This window comes from Molossus molossus, unplaced genomic scaffold (assembly GCF_014108415.1).
Source record: "Molossus molossus isolate mMolMol1 unplaced genomic scaffold, mMolMol1.p scaffold_m16_p_17, whole genome shotgun sequence".
Classification (NCBI taxonomy): Eukaryota; Metazoa; Chordata; class Mammalia; order Chiroptera; family Molossidae; genus Molossus; species Molossus molossus.
Window position 1 is genome coordinate 54,736,850 of NW_023425352.1, and position 15,367 is coordinate 54,752,216.

The window sequence follows — 15,367 nt, forward strand, 5'->3', positions numbered from 1 at the left end:
GAGTTCCAAGCTCATGACCAAGCAGTTGGCCAGCCAGGAGCTCTGGTCTTCTTGTGAGGAAGGGACAGTAAGCCGCAGAAGTCCCATGCTCCAACGAAATATCAGATAAGAGGAAACTCATGAGTCTGTTAATCTTCATCAATCAAACCCAACATCACAGGCTAACAACATTAACAAACTTGCAATCAGGCGGACACTATGGTGGGGGAATGCAAGAGGAAAGTGAAATGATGCTAGCTAATCATTCTGTTAGCTTCCAGAAACTGAGGACTGTCTTTTCCATTGCTTGTGAAAAGTTACTCATCCTCTGCCTTTCATCTTACCTGTGCCACTGTCAGGAGAGATGATAAAAATGTAACCCCAGAGTGAGCCACATCACTGGGACCTAAGAAAAGCCAGAAGGCTGAGTCTAGAGTCTCTCTCCCTATCCATTCCAGTTCTCCTTCCTAAATTAGCCTAGGTGGTACTATACCCTCATCCACGGAGGAATAAAGTCCTCAGCTAGCCTGGAGAGACATGAGGGATTGAGTCCTGTTATAAACACAGAAAACTGAGTGGGGCTGGATGACAGAGAGAAATAAGTCACATCCAACCAATAAGAGAGACGCAGTTAGGTTGGTGTGACTGAAAAACAGTTTTAGGGAGACTTAATTTTAGAGATTCCTTTCTCTTAAATAGATTGTTTCTAGAAGCTTTATTGTTGCTTTCCCTATCTTAGCCACTCCTAGTAAGGCCAGTGGCTGACAATTCCTGTCCGAAGCTCACTCCCAGACATACACATCTCAGGAGTGATTAGGCAGAGACAGGTCCCTTCAGAATTGAGAGAGATGATTTAAGAATAGTTCAGTTTTGGCCTGAGTAAAACTAACGTGACATGAAAAGAGAATTGGGAGAGGATCAAAAGGTGATGTGAAGGGTGAATTCTAAGAATCAAAGGAAACTCTTTGGGGAAAACACAGTAGTGAGAAGTCAGTAAGAAAAAGTGGACACTTGGGGTGAATTAAGTATAATAGTTAACATTTATTGAGAGATCACTCTTTGTCAGACATTCTAAGAGCTTTCCATATATGCAATGCTCACACCAGCCCTAAGAGGTCGGTAAGAGGTAGATGCTATTATCCCCATTCTACATGTGAATAATTTGAGGTTCAGAGAAGCTTAGTAACTTGCCCAGGATCACACAGCTTAGTCAGTGGAGAAACTGGGATTCAAAGTTAGGCCTGTCCAGCTCCATAGCCCGTGCTCTTAACCACTGCATTTTCACTTCATACCTAGAAGAAACAGCAACATTAGGGAAGGGGATCTGAGGGAGTAGTGGGGCAGGGTGTGGTGTGGGGTGATGCATATGGAAGGAACACGGGGTGACGGGGGTGCTGTATGTGTGTGCAGCGCTGGGAGGTTTTTGAAGGAGACACCAAAGGGGTCATCCAGGCTTGAGCTGGAAGACAGCAATAGTGACAGGGCCTGGGGACAGCGGGGCTGTGGGCCCCGCGCGGGGAGGCTGGCAGATGCTGTGGGAGGAGGGGTACCGAGTGGTGACACGGGCACCGGGGGCTGGCACATCGGGTCACGGATGGAGGGACCTGCTGGGGGGAATGTGGGGTCACAGGTGGACGGGAGAGCACCGGATGTGGAGAGTAGAGGGGAAGGGGCCGGGGGCGGCGGGGGACAGTCTGGGCTGGCAGCGAGGCATGCACCGGGCTGGGCGAGCCCCGAGGGGAGGATCGTACTGCGGGGGACGCCGAGGCGAGGGAAGCCCGGACGAGGGAGGCTGGTGGAAGGGACCCAGGCGAGGGCGCGCAGGGCCGCGCTGAGGGGCCGCGCGGGACGACCCTGTAGGTGGCTACGGTGGTAACGGAGGGGAAGTCTGTGAGGGGAGGAACTGCGGGCGGGCGACCGTGTATGGGGGTATCTTCAAGGGCAGCTCACCCGGAGGACTGGGCGGCGTCCCCGCTGTCCCCGGGCTCCGCCGCGTCCCGGGGCTGCCCGGCTTCTCTGCTTTCGGGGCCTCGGGCCGCGTCGCGGCGGCTCCGCCATCTCCGAGCGAACGCTCCGCCGCCGCCGGGCCCAACCACCGCTCCCACTGGGGGGAGGCGGCGCGCTCCGCTCGCGGCGTCGGCCTGAGTTCCCGTCGCCTCTGGGCCCGGCAGCCACGCGGCCGAGGTGCCGGGCAGCCGGACGATCCTCTGCAGCGATCAGCCGAGGCTCGGCCTCCGAGACACCGGTCTCCGCGTCCCACCCGCAGAGGGGCACCCCTCCTTCCTGCAGCTTGGCACAGTCTGCCGAGCACCGGGCGCCTCAGCTCACCGAGAAGGGGCGGGCCAAGGTTCGGGCTCGTCCACTCAGCCCTGCGGAGGGGGAGCCGGGCCAGCCCACTAATAGGTGGAGGGGGGAGAGGGGGAGTTCCTAAGAGTGGGCGGGGCGAGACACCTAGCCCACCACCGAAGGGCCCAAATCCTTCCTCCCCACCCCAAGCTCGCTTGGCAGCCTGGCATCCTGGCGGACTGGGTGGAGGCTGATGAGTTTATGAAGTTTTATTCCAAAATGGGCCCAAAGGGAGTGGGGGTAGGTATATCTCTCTATCTGAAGCGTTGTAAACCAGGCTGCTAAAATTGAAGCCTTCTGGCCATAAATCTCCAACAGCAGTAACACAGTGGACAGTTTAAAGGTTATTTTATTAAATATCTTCAGTTCAAGGTTTCATTGTAACAAAGCTATGAAGGGTCTACCAACATTCAGAACAAACACTAACTATTTTTAAATTATTTCTATGTCATCATGCAAAAATTCTGCATCAAATGCCTTCCATTTCCTGTTTAAAAGGTGATTTTTTTTTTTTTAATAGTCTATTGTCTATAGATGCTGACATTAGCCCCAGAAGAGGAGTAAGATGCTAAGAAGTGGGGCTGGCGCAGCCAAATGAAGCTATGGGTCTTAATGAACTCTAAGACCATTTGTCTTCAAGCCAACAAAACCAAACCCTGTGGTGAAGGTGTCTGCGTGCTGGTACTGCAGGCTGCAGGGCAGGAAAGGGTTAGGGCCCGGGGGCTGGGGCATGCATGAGGTGCTCGGAGGAGCCTGGCTAAATCCAAGCACCAGCACCTGTGAGTTTGCTTTCTTCTCAGCTGGCTCCAAGGTTAAATCTGCAGCTTTGCCTCCTGAAGGTAGTCCAGGCAGCTGGGGTCTACCCAACCTTTCCCCCTAATAGTGCAAATAACTGCATAGACAAATTTGCACAGTTGTTTTGGGGAAACCAAGGCCATAACCAATTGCTCCTCCATTATCTTCTCTGCTATCTGCTTAGAGTATAGATCTTTCCGTCCTGGAATGGAACTCCTTGAGCACAGAGAGGGACAATGAAAGTAGGTAGGAGTCTTGGTTCTGGACACCTCCTTTGGATACATGCAGTTGGTGGTGGGGGTGATGCCCATGCAGATTGTCCAGCAATAAGTCTATACTTCAGTTGGTCAGTAAAGAGACCTCTTAAAGAGGACACCTCTTCTTCTTGCCAAAGCCGACGGGTCAATCTCAAAGACAGGAAAAGATGGACGTGCAGCAAGAGAATAGTAAGAAGGGAGGCAGCCCTCAGGGCAGCCTGAATGCATAGAGACAACCATCAACTCAATCCCACTGCCTCACTCCTCCCATTCTACAGGGGGTTGGCAGGGGGCCCAGGCCCAGATGAGGGTCAGCACGGGGACCACCTCCATGAAAAGGCAAGACAAAGATGGTCCAAATCAGCACAGCAACAAAACTGCCAAAGGCAGCAAAGGGAGCCTTGACTAGGGTCTGGCTCTATCTTTGCTAATTATAAGAAAACAAACACAAAGCAAAGCGCAACCCTTACCCCTTCCCCACTGCAGGGATTGAGCCTCAATATCAGGGCCCACGTGCATTGTGCATCCTATAGAAATGGATGAGTAAGTGAGTACATGTCGGACTAACACGAGGTTTCTCATCGGCTTCGTAGTGGACACACTTCTGCAGCACCAATTCTCTTCCCTTCTACACTAAATGGAACAGTACAGCAACATCCGGGCCCTTAGTCCTGAGGCCACTGCTTCTCAGCTGCCTCCACAGCAGGCTGGGGGCTGTGCGTTCTCTCCCAAGTAGGTCTGATGGCTACGACGTTCCCATCAGCCTCATTCTAGGTGCCTATGCAAATTCTGAAGTCCATTTCTAGACCTGGGGCAGGCAGGCCACCTCAGGGGCTGCAATCACATCACGGCCCCCAAAGTTTTGTCAGAGTTCTTGCTTGGTCTCCTAAGTCCATGGAGGCGGAGGTCAAGCTCACCATTTTAGGGCTGGTGAATGAGCCCGCTGCTCATGCCAGGATGGGCATCACACAAACTCCTGCCTTCTTGCCAGCCCAAGGGCTATTGGTGGTTTTAAAACGCATCATGGTATGGATTCCATTTTTTTTAAAACAATCTTTTTTTCTTTTTTTCCCTTAAATGTAAAAAACACCTCAGTACAGCAGAGACAGACACGAAGGGCGGGCGGGAGGGCTGCATGCAGGGGCGTGCATTGGCTGCTGCCGCTTTGTAATTTAATTGTTTTAAACCTCAAACGAACAGGACTGCCGCTGTCACTCAGGCCCTCCAGAGCCACTGGCTGCAAAGGTTCGACCTCCAGCTGGGATCTCCTAATGCCCCTGTCAAACAGGATAGACATGGTAACAGAACAGAGGACAATAAACACACAGATGAGTTCCAGAAACTTAAACTACACAGGTGGCCAAGTCTGCCTGAGAAGGTGGAGGATGGGGGAGAAGCTAAGTGTCTCACATTTTCTGAGCACTGACTAAATGCTTTACTTATAAGTATCTTATTTAATTCTCACAACTTAATGGGATAGGCACCACTCTTTCCCTCTTTAGATAGCTAAGGAAACTGAGGCTTAGGGAAAGGAAGTAATCTGTCCAAGGTTACCCACCTTGGAGTCCTGGAGCTACACCAAGTCTGTCTGATTCAAGAGCATAAGTTGTTAAAACCACACTGTCCAGCCCTTGACATTCCTCTGGGGTGGTCCATATCTCCTCCCCCAATGCCAACTCTCAACCACCTCTTCCTCCTCTGACCCCACCTGTACCAGCCCCTCCCAGCCCCCCTACCAGGTGCACCTGTGGCTGAGCTCACTGCAGCGGTGCGGCAGGGGCCCCTGAGCAGTGATAGTGGACATTGAGCCACTTGCCATCCCGGCGGTGCCAGACCCGGGTCTCTTCTGATTGGCTGGTTCGAGGCCGACCCTGCCCATCGATGTACTGGGTGAGGCGAATGTAGGCGATGCAAGCTGCGTCCTCTCCGATCACATGGACGTGTGGGTTCAGGATGGTGGTGTGAATGGGCTTGCTGTTCTTGGACAGGACTGCAGGGGGCAGGGCAGGGTGGAGTAGGTAGGAGGGCATCAGGCCTGGGCACTGACATTTCCTCCCAGCCTGCACTTCCAAGTCTCACCCGCTCTCTAGCCACCATTCTGGGAGTCCCCCGATTACACCTTCCCAAGGCCAGGAAGCCTCATCACATTAGTCTCAGTTACCCAAAAAGAAAGAGAAAGGTGGGGAACAATGATAACAGCAACTACTATTTTAATCAGACATTGTGCTGGGGGTTTTACATGCATCAGCTGTATTTGTTGGTTGATATTATTTTCTTCATTTATAAGATAAGGGGACAGGCTCAAGAAAGTTAAGTAATTTCCCCAAATCTTACAACATTTGAGCTCAGGACCATCTTATTCCTAACTAAAGCCTATGATCTTGCTACTCTGCTATGCTGATATTTAGATTCCATAAGGGTTGGCTTGTCCCTAATTAGGGCTGTAGAGCAAAATCAAGAACTTAAAATATTCAAAACTGATTTGTGATTAAAAAAAAAAAGAAGAAGAAGGTCCAAGGTTAAAAGAGAATCACCAGAGCACCAAGCTCAGGATATTCCCAAGATCCTCTAGGGGAAAGCTAAAAGATTGCCATTATTAGCAAACACTGTGAATTGTGTTACGTTTATTGAGATTGATATCTTAGTTCAATTCAAATGTTAGATAGGGGCTACATGAAACCTTCCCTAGAGCTTCTATAAATTCTGGAATTGCTTCTGGCTAATAAAATTACTTAGATAGCCTAGGGTTTACATTTGCAGCTGACACATGGAGAGTGATGGTTGTTAGTAGAGAAAACAGTGACAAAATAAAATTCAGGGCAGTATGGGGAAGACCCAGGATAAAGTGGGAAGGAAAAGAAAAAATAAGGGGGAGGGAGAGTCTTAGAAAATGGAGAGAAAGATGGAGAAATTGAATATTCAGCTTCTTTCCCCTGGGACTTCCATAAACTGTCCAGTGCACAACCCCCAGCCAGGACTCCTGTCTCCCTCTATATTCAGCAAGACCCTAGCCATAACTTCCAGTCTTACAAGTTGCCTACAGTGCCCTGTTTCTTGCTTGCACGTTCTTGTCATGGCTTTAATTTCCTGTATTGTGACATCTGCAGACACAGAGCATTATCACTTGCTGAGATCATCTCAGCCTCATCTCAAATGGTTTCCAATCATCTTGAAAAGAGATGAAGCTTGCCCTGGCCAGTGTGGCTCAGTTGGTTGGAGCACTGTCCCATGCACCAAAAGGTGTCAGGTTCGATTCCCAGTCAGGGCACACACTCAGGTTGCGGGTTTGATCCCCAGTAGGGGCACATATGGAAGGCAACCGATCTATTTTCTCTCTCATATCGATGTCTCTCTCTTTTCCTTTCTCTAAAAAAAGAAAAGAAAAAGAAAAAAAAAGAAAGGAAAAGAGGTGAAGCTTAAAGCAATATAGTGATCCTGATTGTGGCAAACAACACTGCCGAGGTAGCTGCAGAACGAAGGGCACGCAGGGTTCTAGAGCAGGGTCTTCAAAGGTGCCATTTAAAAGGCCATTCTCAGGGTACCAGGAAGCAGGCACACAGATCAGGGAGCAGCAGGCAGGTCAAAAAAAGGAAAAGTGGGCAACTAGGAAGAGGAGAGGGTGAGCAGGGACAGAGGCACAGAGGCTAAAGGGGCAAGCAGGAGTATATCAGCAGCACGAACCCACTCACGATTCTCAAAGTAAAACTTATGGAAATCCATTCCCTCCACAAGGTTACCAAGGGCTTCGGGCTCAAACGAAGTGAGGCCTGGATCACAAATCTTCCTGCAGGAAAAAAAAGTAGCCTGTCAGTCTTCCATGGGAATGACTTGTCTTTCTTCCTCATCAGTGGTGTCCGTCCCGCAGCACGTCAGCCATGGGCTAGGCCTGACAAGACGGCTTAGATCTTGGGGGTATGCCGGCTAAGCCTCTTAGTCCTGCCCTTTCAGCCCACCGCCAGCACACCACAGGAGGGCTCAATCATAGGGTATCTATCGGGAAGGTCTCCCAGCCTAGCAGTCTGATGCTTAATTACACACTGTGCCCAAGGCCCAGTCTCTCCTTTTCCCAAGGCCCTAGCTGCTTTTGGGGAGGAGGGAAAGACCCTGAAAAACTCGAGTCTCAATGTATTAGGTCTCTACTCACGTGTAGGCCTCAAAATCTCCATTGTTGATGGCCTCAATCAGTTGTTCTGTGATCTTTATGATCTCCTGTTTTCGCACTGTGGGGGAAAAAAATCCAGCAATTTACCTGCATGGGACTGGAGAGTTCCTAAGTGATGGAGACCCTCCCCAATCCTTCAATAATCCCCTGTGACCTTGTTGACAAAAACATCCCTCTTCTCTGTCTTTAAGGCCCTTTGCAGAAAAAGTGAGCCCACCTTTCTCTCCATCCCTCTGTCATCTGTGGAACTAACGACCCCCCCTCCTGAAGCCCACCCATTAGTTATGGTTCTCTGGCCTTTGTCTCCCTCTCCATCAACAACCAGGATGCAGAAAACACTCGTCTTGAGCAGCCGAGGAGCCTGGCACATCATGAATCCTCTGTCCAGAGTCTGTGCATCCCATCTCCAGCAGGCTCAGTCAGCTTCTCTAAGAAGCTTCTCTGGTAAGGATTTTCCATCACATGCTTATGTCTCTCACCTGAAGGGGCTCAGTCAGGTCTCAATTACCATGCCCACCCTCCCTACCCAGCCCTCACTCAGTGGCCCAGAACCCAGGGCCTGGCAACAGCCAGCCTGAGAGCAGAATCTAACTAGCGATAAGGGCTCCCAATGGAAGAACAGAGCCATAGGATGGATGTTTAATTCTTTTCACCCTGCTCATCTTCTCCACAGGGCTTTTCTGGGATAAAGGATCTTGGGAACTATAAACACTCTTTGTAAACAGAGCCTCTCACTAGAAAGACAGCTCCATTTACCCTGGACAAGCCTTGAAAAAGCTCTAAATCTCACACCAGCTCTCATGCCAAGATGTGTCCCTCAGGAAAACCAAGACAAAGCACAGACAGACAGGCAGATAGAGTTGGTGCCCTCAGAGCCCCCACCCACCCCAAGCAGGTGGCATCCTGTACTCATGGACAGATCACTTACAGGAAACGCCACTATTAGTAGAGGGTGCTACCAGGGTAAGGGAGGGCTCAGACTGAGATTGGGCTAATCCTGACCAGAACCCTGGGCTGGCCCAGGCCACAAGCCTTTCCTTACAGGAGCGAAGGCTGCAAGATGAATGTGAGCAATTAGAACAATGCATCTGGAAGAGGGCAGTGCAGCCAAAGGTACAGCCAGGAGTGGGCCCCACAGCCATCAGCACCTTCAGATGAGTAAGCAGCAGGTTAGGGCTACCTACGAGCTCTCTCCATTTTCTAGAGGAGCAAAAGCATGCACAGCGCGTGTGCGCGTGCACACACACACACACACACACACACCCCTCTCCAACCCCGCCAAACCCATCTGTAGGACCTGACTGGGGCCCTATGGGTGAAAAGGATTGTGTTTAGAAACTCTAATAAAGGGATAGACAGTAGGAGAAAAAGAAGCAGACAAAGGCATAATCTACACAGACACAACTGAAAACATAAATATGAGCTACCATTAACCCAGCAAGGCATCATATCAAGACATTCCACTACCTCATTTATTTTTCAGAACAATGCTATGAGATAGGGGCCATTTTATTCCCACTTTATAGACTAAAAAAAACAAAAAAAACAAAAACAAAATTCTGGGACATTTAATCTACTTCACACATTTTTAAAGTAGTGTAGCTGGGATTCAAACTCAGGTCTGCCCCATGCTCTTAATACAATATGCTGAGCCTCGGAAACACCTTATCCCAACAGTTTCTCAGCTATGGCAATTTCACCATCGCCCGGCTCCCACCACCTCTGATCTGACTTCTGACTCGCCTTTCCTCCTGGCTCAGTGCTAAGGCCCACTGCACATCCCATGACTTTCTACTCCTTCCCCCCATGCGATGCTCTTCCACCCACTCCTTTAAGTCTTTGGGCCCTGGTCTCAGGCGCCCCTGCCTGGTTAACAGCGCCTCCAATCGGCTCCCCCACCCAGCAGAGGCCGAGCTCCCAAAGCTTACTAAAAGGGAGAGCCGAGCTGGGCTGCCAGCTCTGGGGGAATCCCTGAGGGGCTTCAGGACGAGCCAGGGAACGGAAGCCAGACTGTGCCTCCCTCACACTTACTGGCTGAGGAGCAGAGAGAAGGCTGGGGCTGCATGCCTGCAGAGGGGGCTGTCCTGTCCCGGGAGCTCCGTCCTTCAGGCACCGAGCTGCCATTCCCAGTGCGGAGCGGGGCAGCTAGCCAGCCAGGGCAGGGCAGGGCAAGGCAGAGCAGCCAAAACAAACAGAACAAGGCAGGTGAGCGAGCAAGCCGAACAGGACCCAAGCCCGTGGCACTGCAGAGCCGGGGCAAGGCGACGCCTCGGGCTGCTGTGGACACTGGACCACATCCCATGCTGTTGTCTCTGCCAGAGACGCCTCCCAATCAAGAGCCCCAGGAAAGTGCACAGATCTGGGCTTGTGGCTTCCACAGGAGCCTTCATACAGCCCATACAAGGGTCCCTTCTCCCAGGGAAGATGTTCTAGGGGGCAAGGCTACAAGGTCAAGAGCCCGGCAGTGAAGGAGCTGCATACTTCGCCAGCATCGCCAGAAGTGAACTGATCACCTCACCCCAGCAGCCCTGAGCTACTGTTCTTTACTACCTTATACACGTATGCTTTCTATTTCGTGGGTTCCCATAGGTTTAGTGCCACTTAATACCCCTGGGCATGCTCTCTCAGCTCTGTCCTGCAACATCGCTCCATCTTTTCTGAAAGCCTGGCAAAGGGAATGATTCCAGGAGGCCGAACCAAAGAGCAGGACAGAGATTCCCAGTGGTCTGGCCTGCCATGCCTTCCCATATCCCCTGCCACTTTGGCCAGTCCCAAGCTGAGGCTGGTGATCATTACAGCATCATTGGGACACAGCCAAATGTGGTTCTGACTCCACTGTTCATGCCAAGGCCTGTGACAAGAGTAACTAACTCATCCCAATGTACCTAGGCCTGTTCTGGTTTTAAAACAGAAAGTTCCACATCTTGGGAATCACCTCAGTCTCCAGGGAAATTGAGGCAACTGGTCATCCTACTAACAACTCATGACATTTGTGTCCCTGTTCTGGGATGTCACATCATTATCTGCAACAGGAACAGTTCTCTGAGCTGGGCCTGGAGAGGCTCAGGAAAAGCTCTAGTTTAGCTATATCAGACTTGGGGTCAAAAAAGAGACACCTCTTGCATAGCACAGCCACAACAGACAGGGGCCTCACATCTTGGCCCATGGAAAGTAGCTTTAAGCCCTCTTCTGGAGTAGAAGGAGCCACCAATCTCAGGTCTGGGGCAGACAAGGCAGGTGCTCCACTGGAGCTGAGGTACCTGGGCCACTGTTGGCGTCCCTTCCCCACCACGGGCCAGCACCTACCTTTGAGGTCCTCATCTTCTGTGGTAGTGTTGCAGCTCTCTGTGGAGCCCTGTAGGCCAAAAAGAACATGTTTTTATATTTTATTTTTTGTTAATCCTCATCTGAGGATAATTTTCCATTGATTTTTAAATTTTCTTTTTTTTTAAATCCTCACCCGAGGATATTCTTCTATTTATCTTCAGAGAGAGGGGAAGAGAAAGGGAGAAAGAGAAACATCGATGTGAGAGGGACACATCGACTGGTTGCCTCCTGCACGACCCCGACCAGGGCCGGGGACAGACTGCAACTGAAGTATGTGCCCTTGGCTGGAATCGAACCCAGGATTCATTGGTCTACAGGATGATGCTCTACCACTGAGCCAAACTGGCCAGGGCTTTCCATTGATTTTTAGATGGAGTGGAAGGGAGAGAAGGAGGAAGAGAGAGAAGAGAAACATCGATGTGAGAGAGACACATCGATTGGTTGCCTCCTGCACAACCCCGACCGGGGCTGGGGATCTAACCTGCAACCCAGGTATGTGCCCTTGACTGGCAATCGAAACCACGACCCTTCAGTCCATGGGCCGACACTCTAACCACTGAGCCAAACCAGTCAGAGCAAAGAACATGTTTTTAAATACTCAGGCCCTTGGAAAACCAGAGGAACCAAGCAGGACTAAAGCAGAGTATGTGCTCCCACAGGAGGTGCAAGGAGGAAGCATAGAAAGTTCTCTTTCTACCCCAGCCACCTGACTCTCAAAAACCAGGGAATCCCAGCTCAGTAAATGACAGTACCTATGCTGTTATTTGGGCTAAAACCTAGAGTCATCTCCTAGGTTTGATTCTTCTTTTTCTCATATCTGAAGCATGCAACTGAAAACCAAATCCAATATAAATCCCATTTTTTCTCTTCTCTTCAAATGCACAGCTACACCCTGAGTCTAAGCTACCAACATCTGGCACCTGAATTCTACAACCACTTCCTGGTCTCCCTGCTTCCACACTTGCCTCCTCCCTAAAGTCCTTGCCTATGACATGGCCAGAGTCCATCAGACTATACTACTCCCCTGCTGAGAACCTCCAACAACTTCTTGTTGCTGCTGGAATAAAATGCAAACTCCTATAAAGTCCTATACAGCAGGCCCTGCCCGCTTCCCCAACTTCATCACCCTCCTGCTACGCAGTCCCCAACCCCTTGCTCTTCGTGCTCTTATCTCTGCTTGAGGTCTGTGTTTCCTCACTCTGCATACATGCCGAGCCCTGCACTGGCAGTTCCTCTGTCTAGGGCGCTCTGCCCCAAAGTCTGCCTGGCTGTCTTGCTCCCATTATGTAGTTCAAATGTCACCTTAGGAGGGAGGATCTCCCCTCACCCATGTCATTTTCTCCATAGCACTTATCACAACCAGGGTTTATCTTATTTGGTTTTTGGTTTATTATCTGCCTCTCCCACACCTGTGGAGAGGGAGTTTGTCTTGTCACTTCTGTAAACCAGAGCCATGGATGGTTTGACTCAGTAAGTAGCGAGGAAACAAGGTTACTGAGGGCATAAAGATGAAGCCGAGGAGAATGCTCTAGGGTCTCATTATATTTTTGCTGTTTTTCTAGCTAATATCTATTCTCATGTAATCTCCACAGTCAGGGAATAAAATTCTATTACTATTATCCCAATTTACAGATAAGGTAACTGGGATGCAGAGCAGTAGAGAGTTTTGTCCAGAGGCCCAGGGCCAGGATTCAAACCCAGGCCTGTCTGACTATACAGTCTGAGCTCAGAATCACAAAGAATGGAGTAACACACAGCCTAGACTCTGCAAACACTTTGGCCTCGACATACAGCCTGTTGACTGCTATTTGCAGGGTCCTCAGACCCTGTGACCCAGCCCACCAGTTTCCTGCTGACATGGAAAGCAAGGGACAGGCGCAGGATCCACTCACCTTGATCCCATCTGTAGCATTGTGCACCACGGTGGTTTGTGGCTCCTGTGAGAGAAAATGAAAATTACCCTCTTGACCTAGGGACAGATTTACTGCTCTTCCCTGAGAGACCCCCTCTACCCTAGCACCCTCAGAGACCCCTATGATGACCACTGCGGCCTGCCCACCAGCCATTCTCAAAAGATAAGATATCCTCCCTTAACTTGGTCCTAGGCAGCTGGGAATCCCCAGATTTAGGGGACAGCACTAGCTGGTAAAAAAGAGAGGCCTGGCACTTAATGGAAACAGGTACCAGGGAAGCTGACAGGAAGAGGGCCTCTCTCTGATTCCTGCTAGTTTGGAGTTTTCTTTCCCTACGAGTCAAGTGTACTGGAGCAGCTATGGGGCTAAAGGCACAGGCTGGACCCCACCGACAGTGTTTACCAAGGGGTATGCAGGAAGCAGGCAGAGTGGACTAAGGTCTCCCAGAAAGACCCAGGTTCCCCCTCAGCAAGCTGAGCCCAGAGAGCTGCCTGCTTCACCCACCTTGTCTTCCCCAGAGTTCCTGTCCCTACATCACCATGTCAGGCAGCATGAGGGTCCAAGGAAGCAGGAGCAGCAGGCACAACTACCCCTCCCTCTTTCCTAGCCACCCCCCTGCTAACTTCAGTTAGCCATCACTAGCAGAGGGCGCTCTGAGAGCACCGTGCCCCTCAGACGAGCCCAGAGAGAAGTCAGACAGCACGAGCAGCAAGGGGCTGTCCAGAAACCCAGAGATCAGCACCATCCAGAGATGGGGGACCCAAGCCCTCCTTCCTGTTCATGGCTTTGCAAAGAAAAGGCTGAGGCAGATTTATAAGGAGGTCTCCAAGAACTGATGTGCAGGTCCCAAGAAAGCTCCTACCCTCTTTTTTTTTTTTATAAGCAACTCACCTTCCCAGCCCCCAAAGCAGACCCATTGGGGGCTCAGCCTGGGGCTAGGAGGGTTAGCTGGCAGCCCTGATCACTCTTCCCCAAACAGCAGAAGGAGCAGGAGCAGCAACTCTGCCATGCAGGGAGGAGCATGGTCAAGCGGGACAATGAAGGAGAAGGGGCCTACGGGGCAGTATACAAAGCAGCCTGATCTATAGGGATTGAGAAAGGAAAAGGGCCAAAGAGGCCTGGAAGGGAGGGCAAGAAGAGGAAGCAGGGAGGAGCAGGAGGCAGCCAGGGGAAGGGGCGGAGAAGCTGTAGTCAGGAGGTACCATGGCCGTCTGCAAGGGCGCGGGCTCTTGGGCTGGGCTTACGAGACTGTTTTTGTTGTTGCTCTGTGGCTGAGACAAGAAAACAGATGGTTTAGTTCCTCTAGAGTCACCAAAGCAGCTCAGGTTCGACTCCCAGACCTCCCTTGCCCCCTGGTCTGGCCTGGAGGAGCTGGGGCTGAGGTGGCCTCCATAACACTGTGCAAATGGGAGCAATGGTGGAGAGGTGATCGAAGGAGGGGAGTATTTGGAGGGTCCAGAGACCTAGCACTGGAAGCACCCTCAAGGTGGGACCAGCCCAAAGGCTATTGAAGCATCTCTCCAGAAATCTCTGCTGAAGCCAGATGCCATGTCACTGCACAACCGTACTTCACCCAAAGAAACGCGGGATGTTCCTCTCATTTTACAAGAGGAAAAGGAAGGTGGCTTAAAGAAAGCAGAACAAAATTCAGAAACTCTGGGTCTCCTATTGTGGGCAGTCTCCTGCTGCCCTTTTAACCTGCCATTTGCATTTCCTTCCCTTAAAACACCAGCTTAAAGCCTGACCTGAAAAGAAGAACAAGAAGAGAAAGAAAACATGGGCTAGGAAGTGTCCAGAGAGGAAAGGGGTGGAATTTGGCTTTGCTTAGAGTATGCACCTACTGACCCCAGGGCACAGAGACAGGACTGTGCTGTTGGCCCTCCTGCCTGGTAATCTTGGACGTGGTCGGCTGTCAGCAAGGGCAGAACTTCAAGGAGGAGCAGGTGAATCCAGGTGGGGGCTGTGGCTGTAGTCCCAGAACCCAGCCCCCAGGAAAGAGTAGGCTGACATGCAGGCCAACATTCCTAACAGCAGAGACCATCAGAATATCTGCCTGTCTTTCAAAATGTTACAGAGTGGCACAGCTCAGGAGGGTGGGGGGAGGATGGCAAGGAAGGAAGGAGGCCGATCTCTAGGGCAGGGAGTCTATCGATGTTCTCTGCTCTTGCGATCCCCTAACCAGTGGACCCAGTCTCACTGGGGAGTCCAGTGGAGCTGGTGGCCAGTGAGAGGCAGCCTGATGCCAGTGAGTTCTTCAAAAGGCACAAAGACAAATGCACGCTACCGTCTCTGCGCAGGGCAGAAATGAGATACCCCCAGGAAGCTATTCAGACACTTTTCTTCATGCCTGGAGGCTTCTTTCACAGCCCCTTGGACCAGACCCGAAGCCATCTACCCTTAGCTTGCTGAGGCATCCCCAAACCCAGGGCTAGGCGTGGAACCTCAAACCAGGAACCAAGTGCTACAAGACTCTGAACTCTGCAGGCTGGAGAAGAAGGGTTCCAGGAGTAGTCGGAACATGGGTCTAAACTCATGTAAGCTCTGCTCTCTTCCACTCCCACCGGGAGCAGAGCCCTCCTAGCTCAGCT

At 51.1% G+C, this 15,367-nt stretch overlaps 1 protein-coding gene across 10 annotated transcripts in view; it reads right to left on the reverse strand.

Moving 5' to 3' along the window:
• Nucleotides 1-2,656: 2,656 nt before the first annotated feature.
• CAMK2G (calcium/calmodulin dependent protein kinase II gamma) overlaps nt 2,657-15,367 on the reverse strand; it is a 59,579-nt gene continuing 46,868 nt past the window's right edge. For 2 of the 10 annotated variants that reach the window (XM_036265235.1, XM_036265231.1), the window contains 8 exons: nt 13,982-14,050; nt 12,759-12,803; nt 10,846-10,894; nt 9,571-9,684; nt 7,522-7,597; nt 7,067-7,161; nt 5,123-5,367; nt 4,503-4,654 (listed from right to left, as the gene is read on the reverse strand). In XM_036265235.1, coding sequence (XP_036121128.1) covers nt 5,135-5,367; nt 7,067-7,161; nt 7,522-7,597; nt 9,571-9,684; nt 10,846-10,894; nt 12,759-12,803; nt 13,982-14,050 — 681 coding nt within the window. In that variant the 3' untranslated portion in view covers nt 4,503-4,654; nt 5,123-5,134. Of the gene's footprint in view, nt 4,655-5,122; nt 5,368-7,066; nt 7,162-7,521; nt 7,598-9,570; nt 9,685-10,845; nt 10,895-12,758; nt 12,804-13,981; nt 14,051-15,367 lie in introns of all 10 variants that reach the window. The other 8 variants (XM_036265238.1, XM_036265237.1, XM_036265236.1 and 5 more) reach the window with 5 other exon arrangements.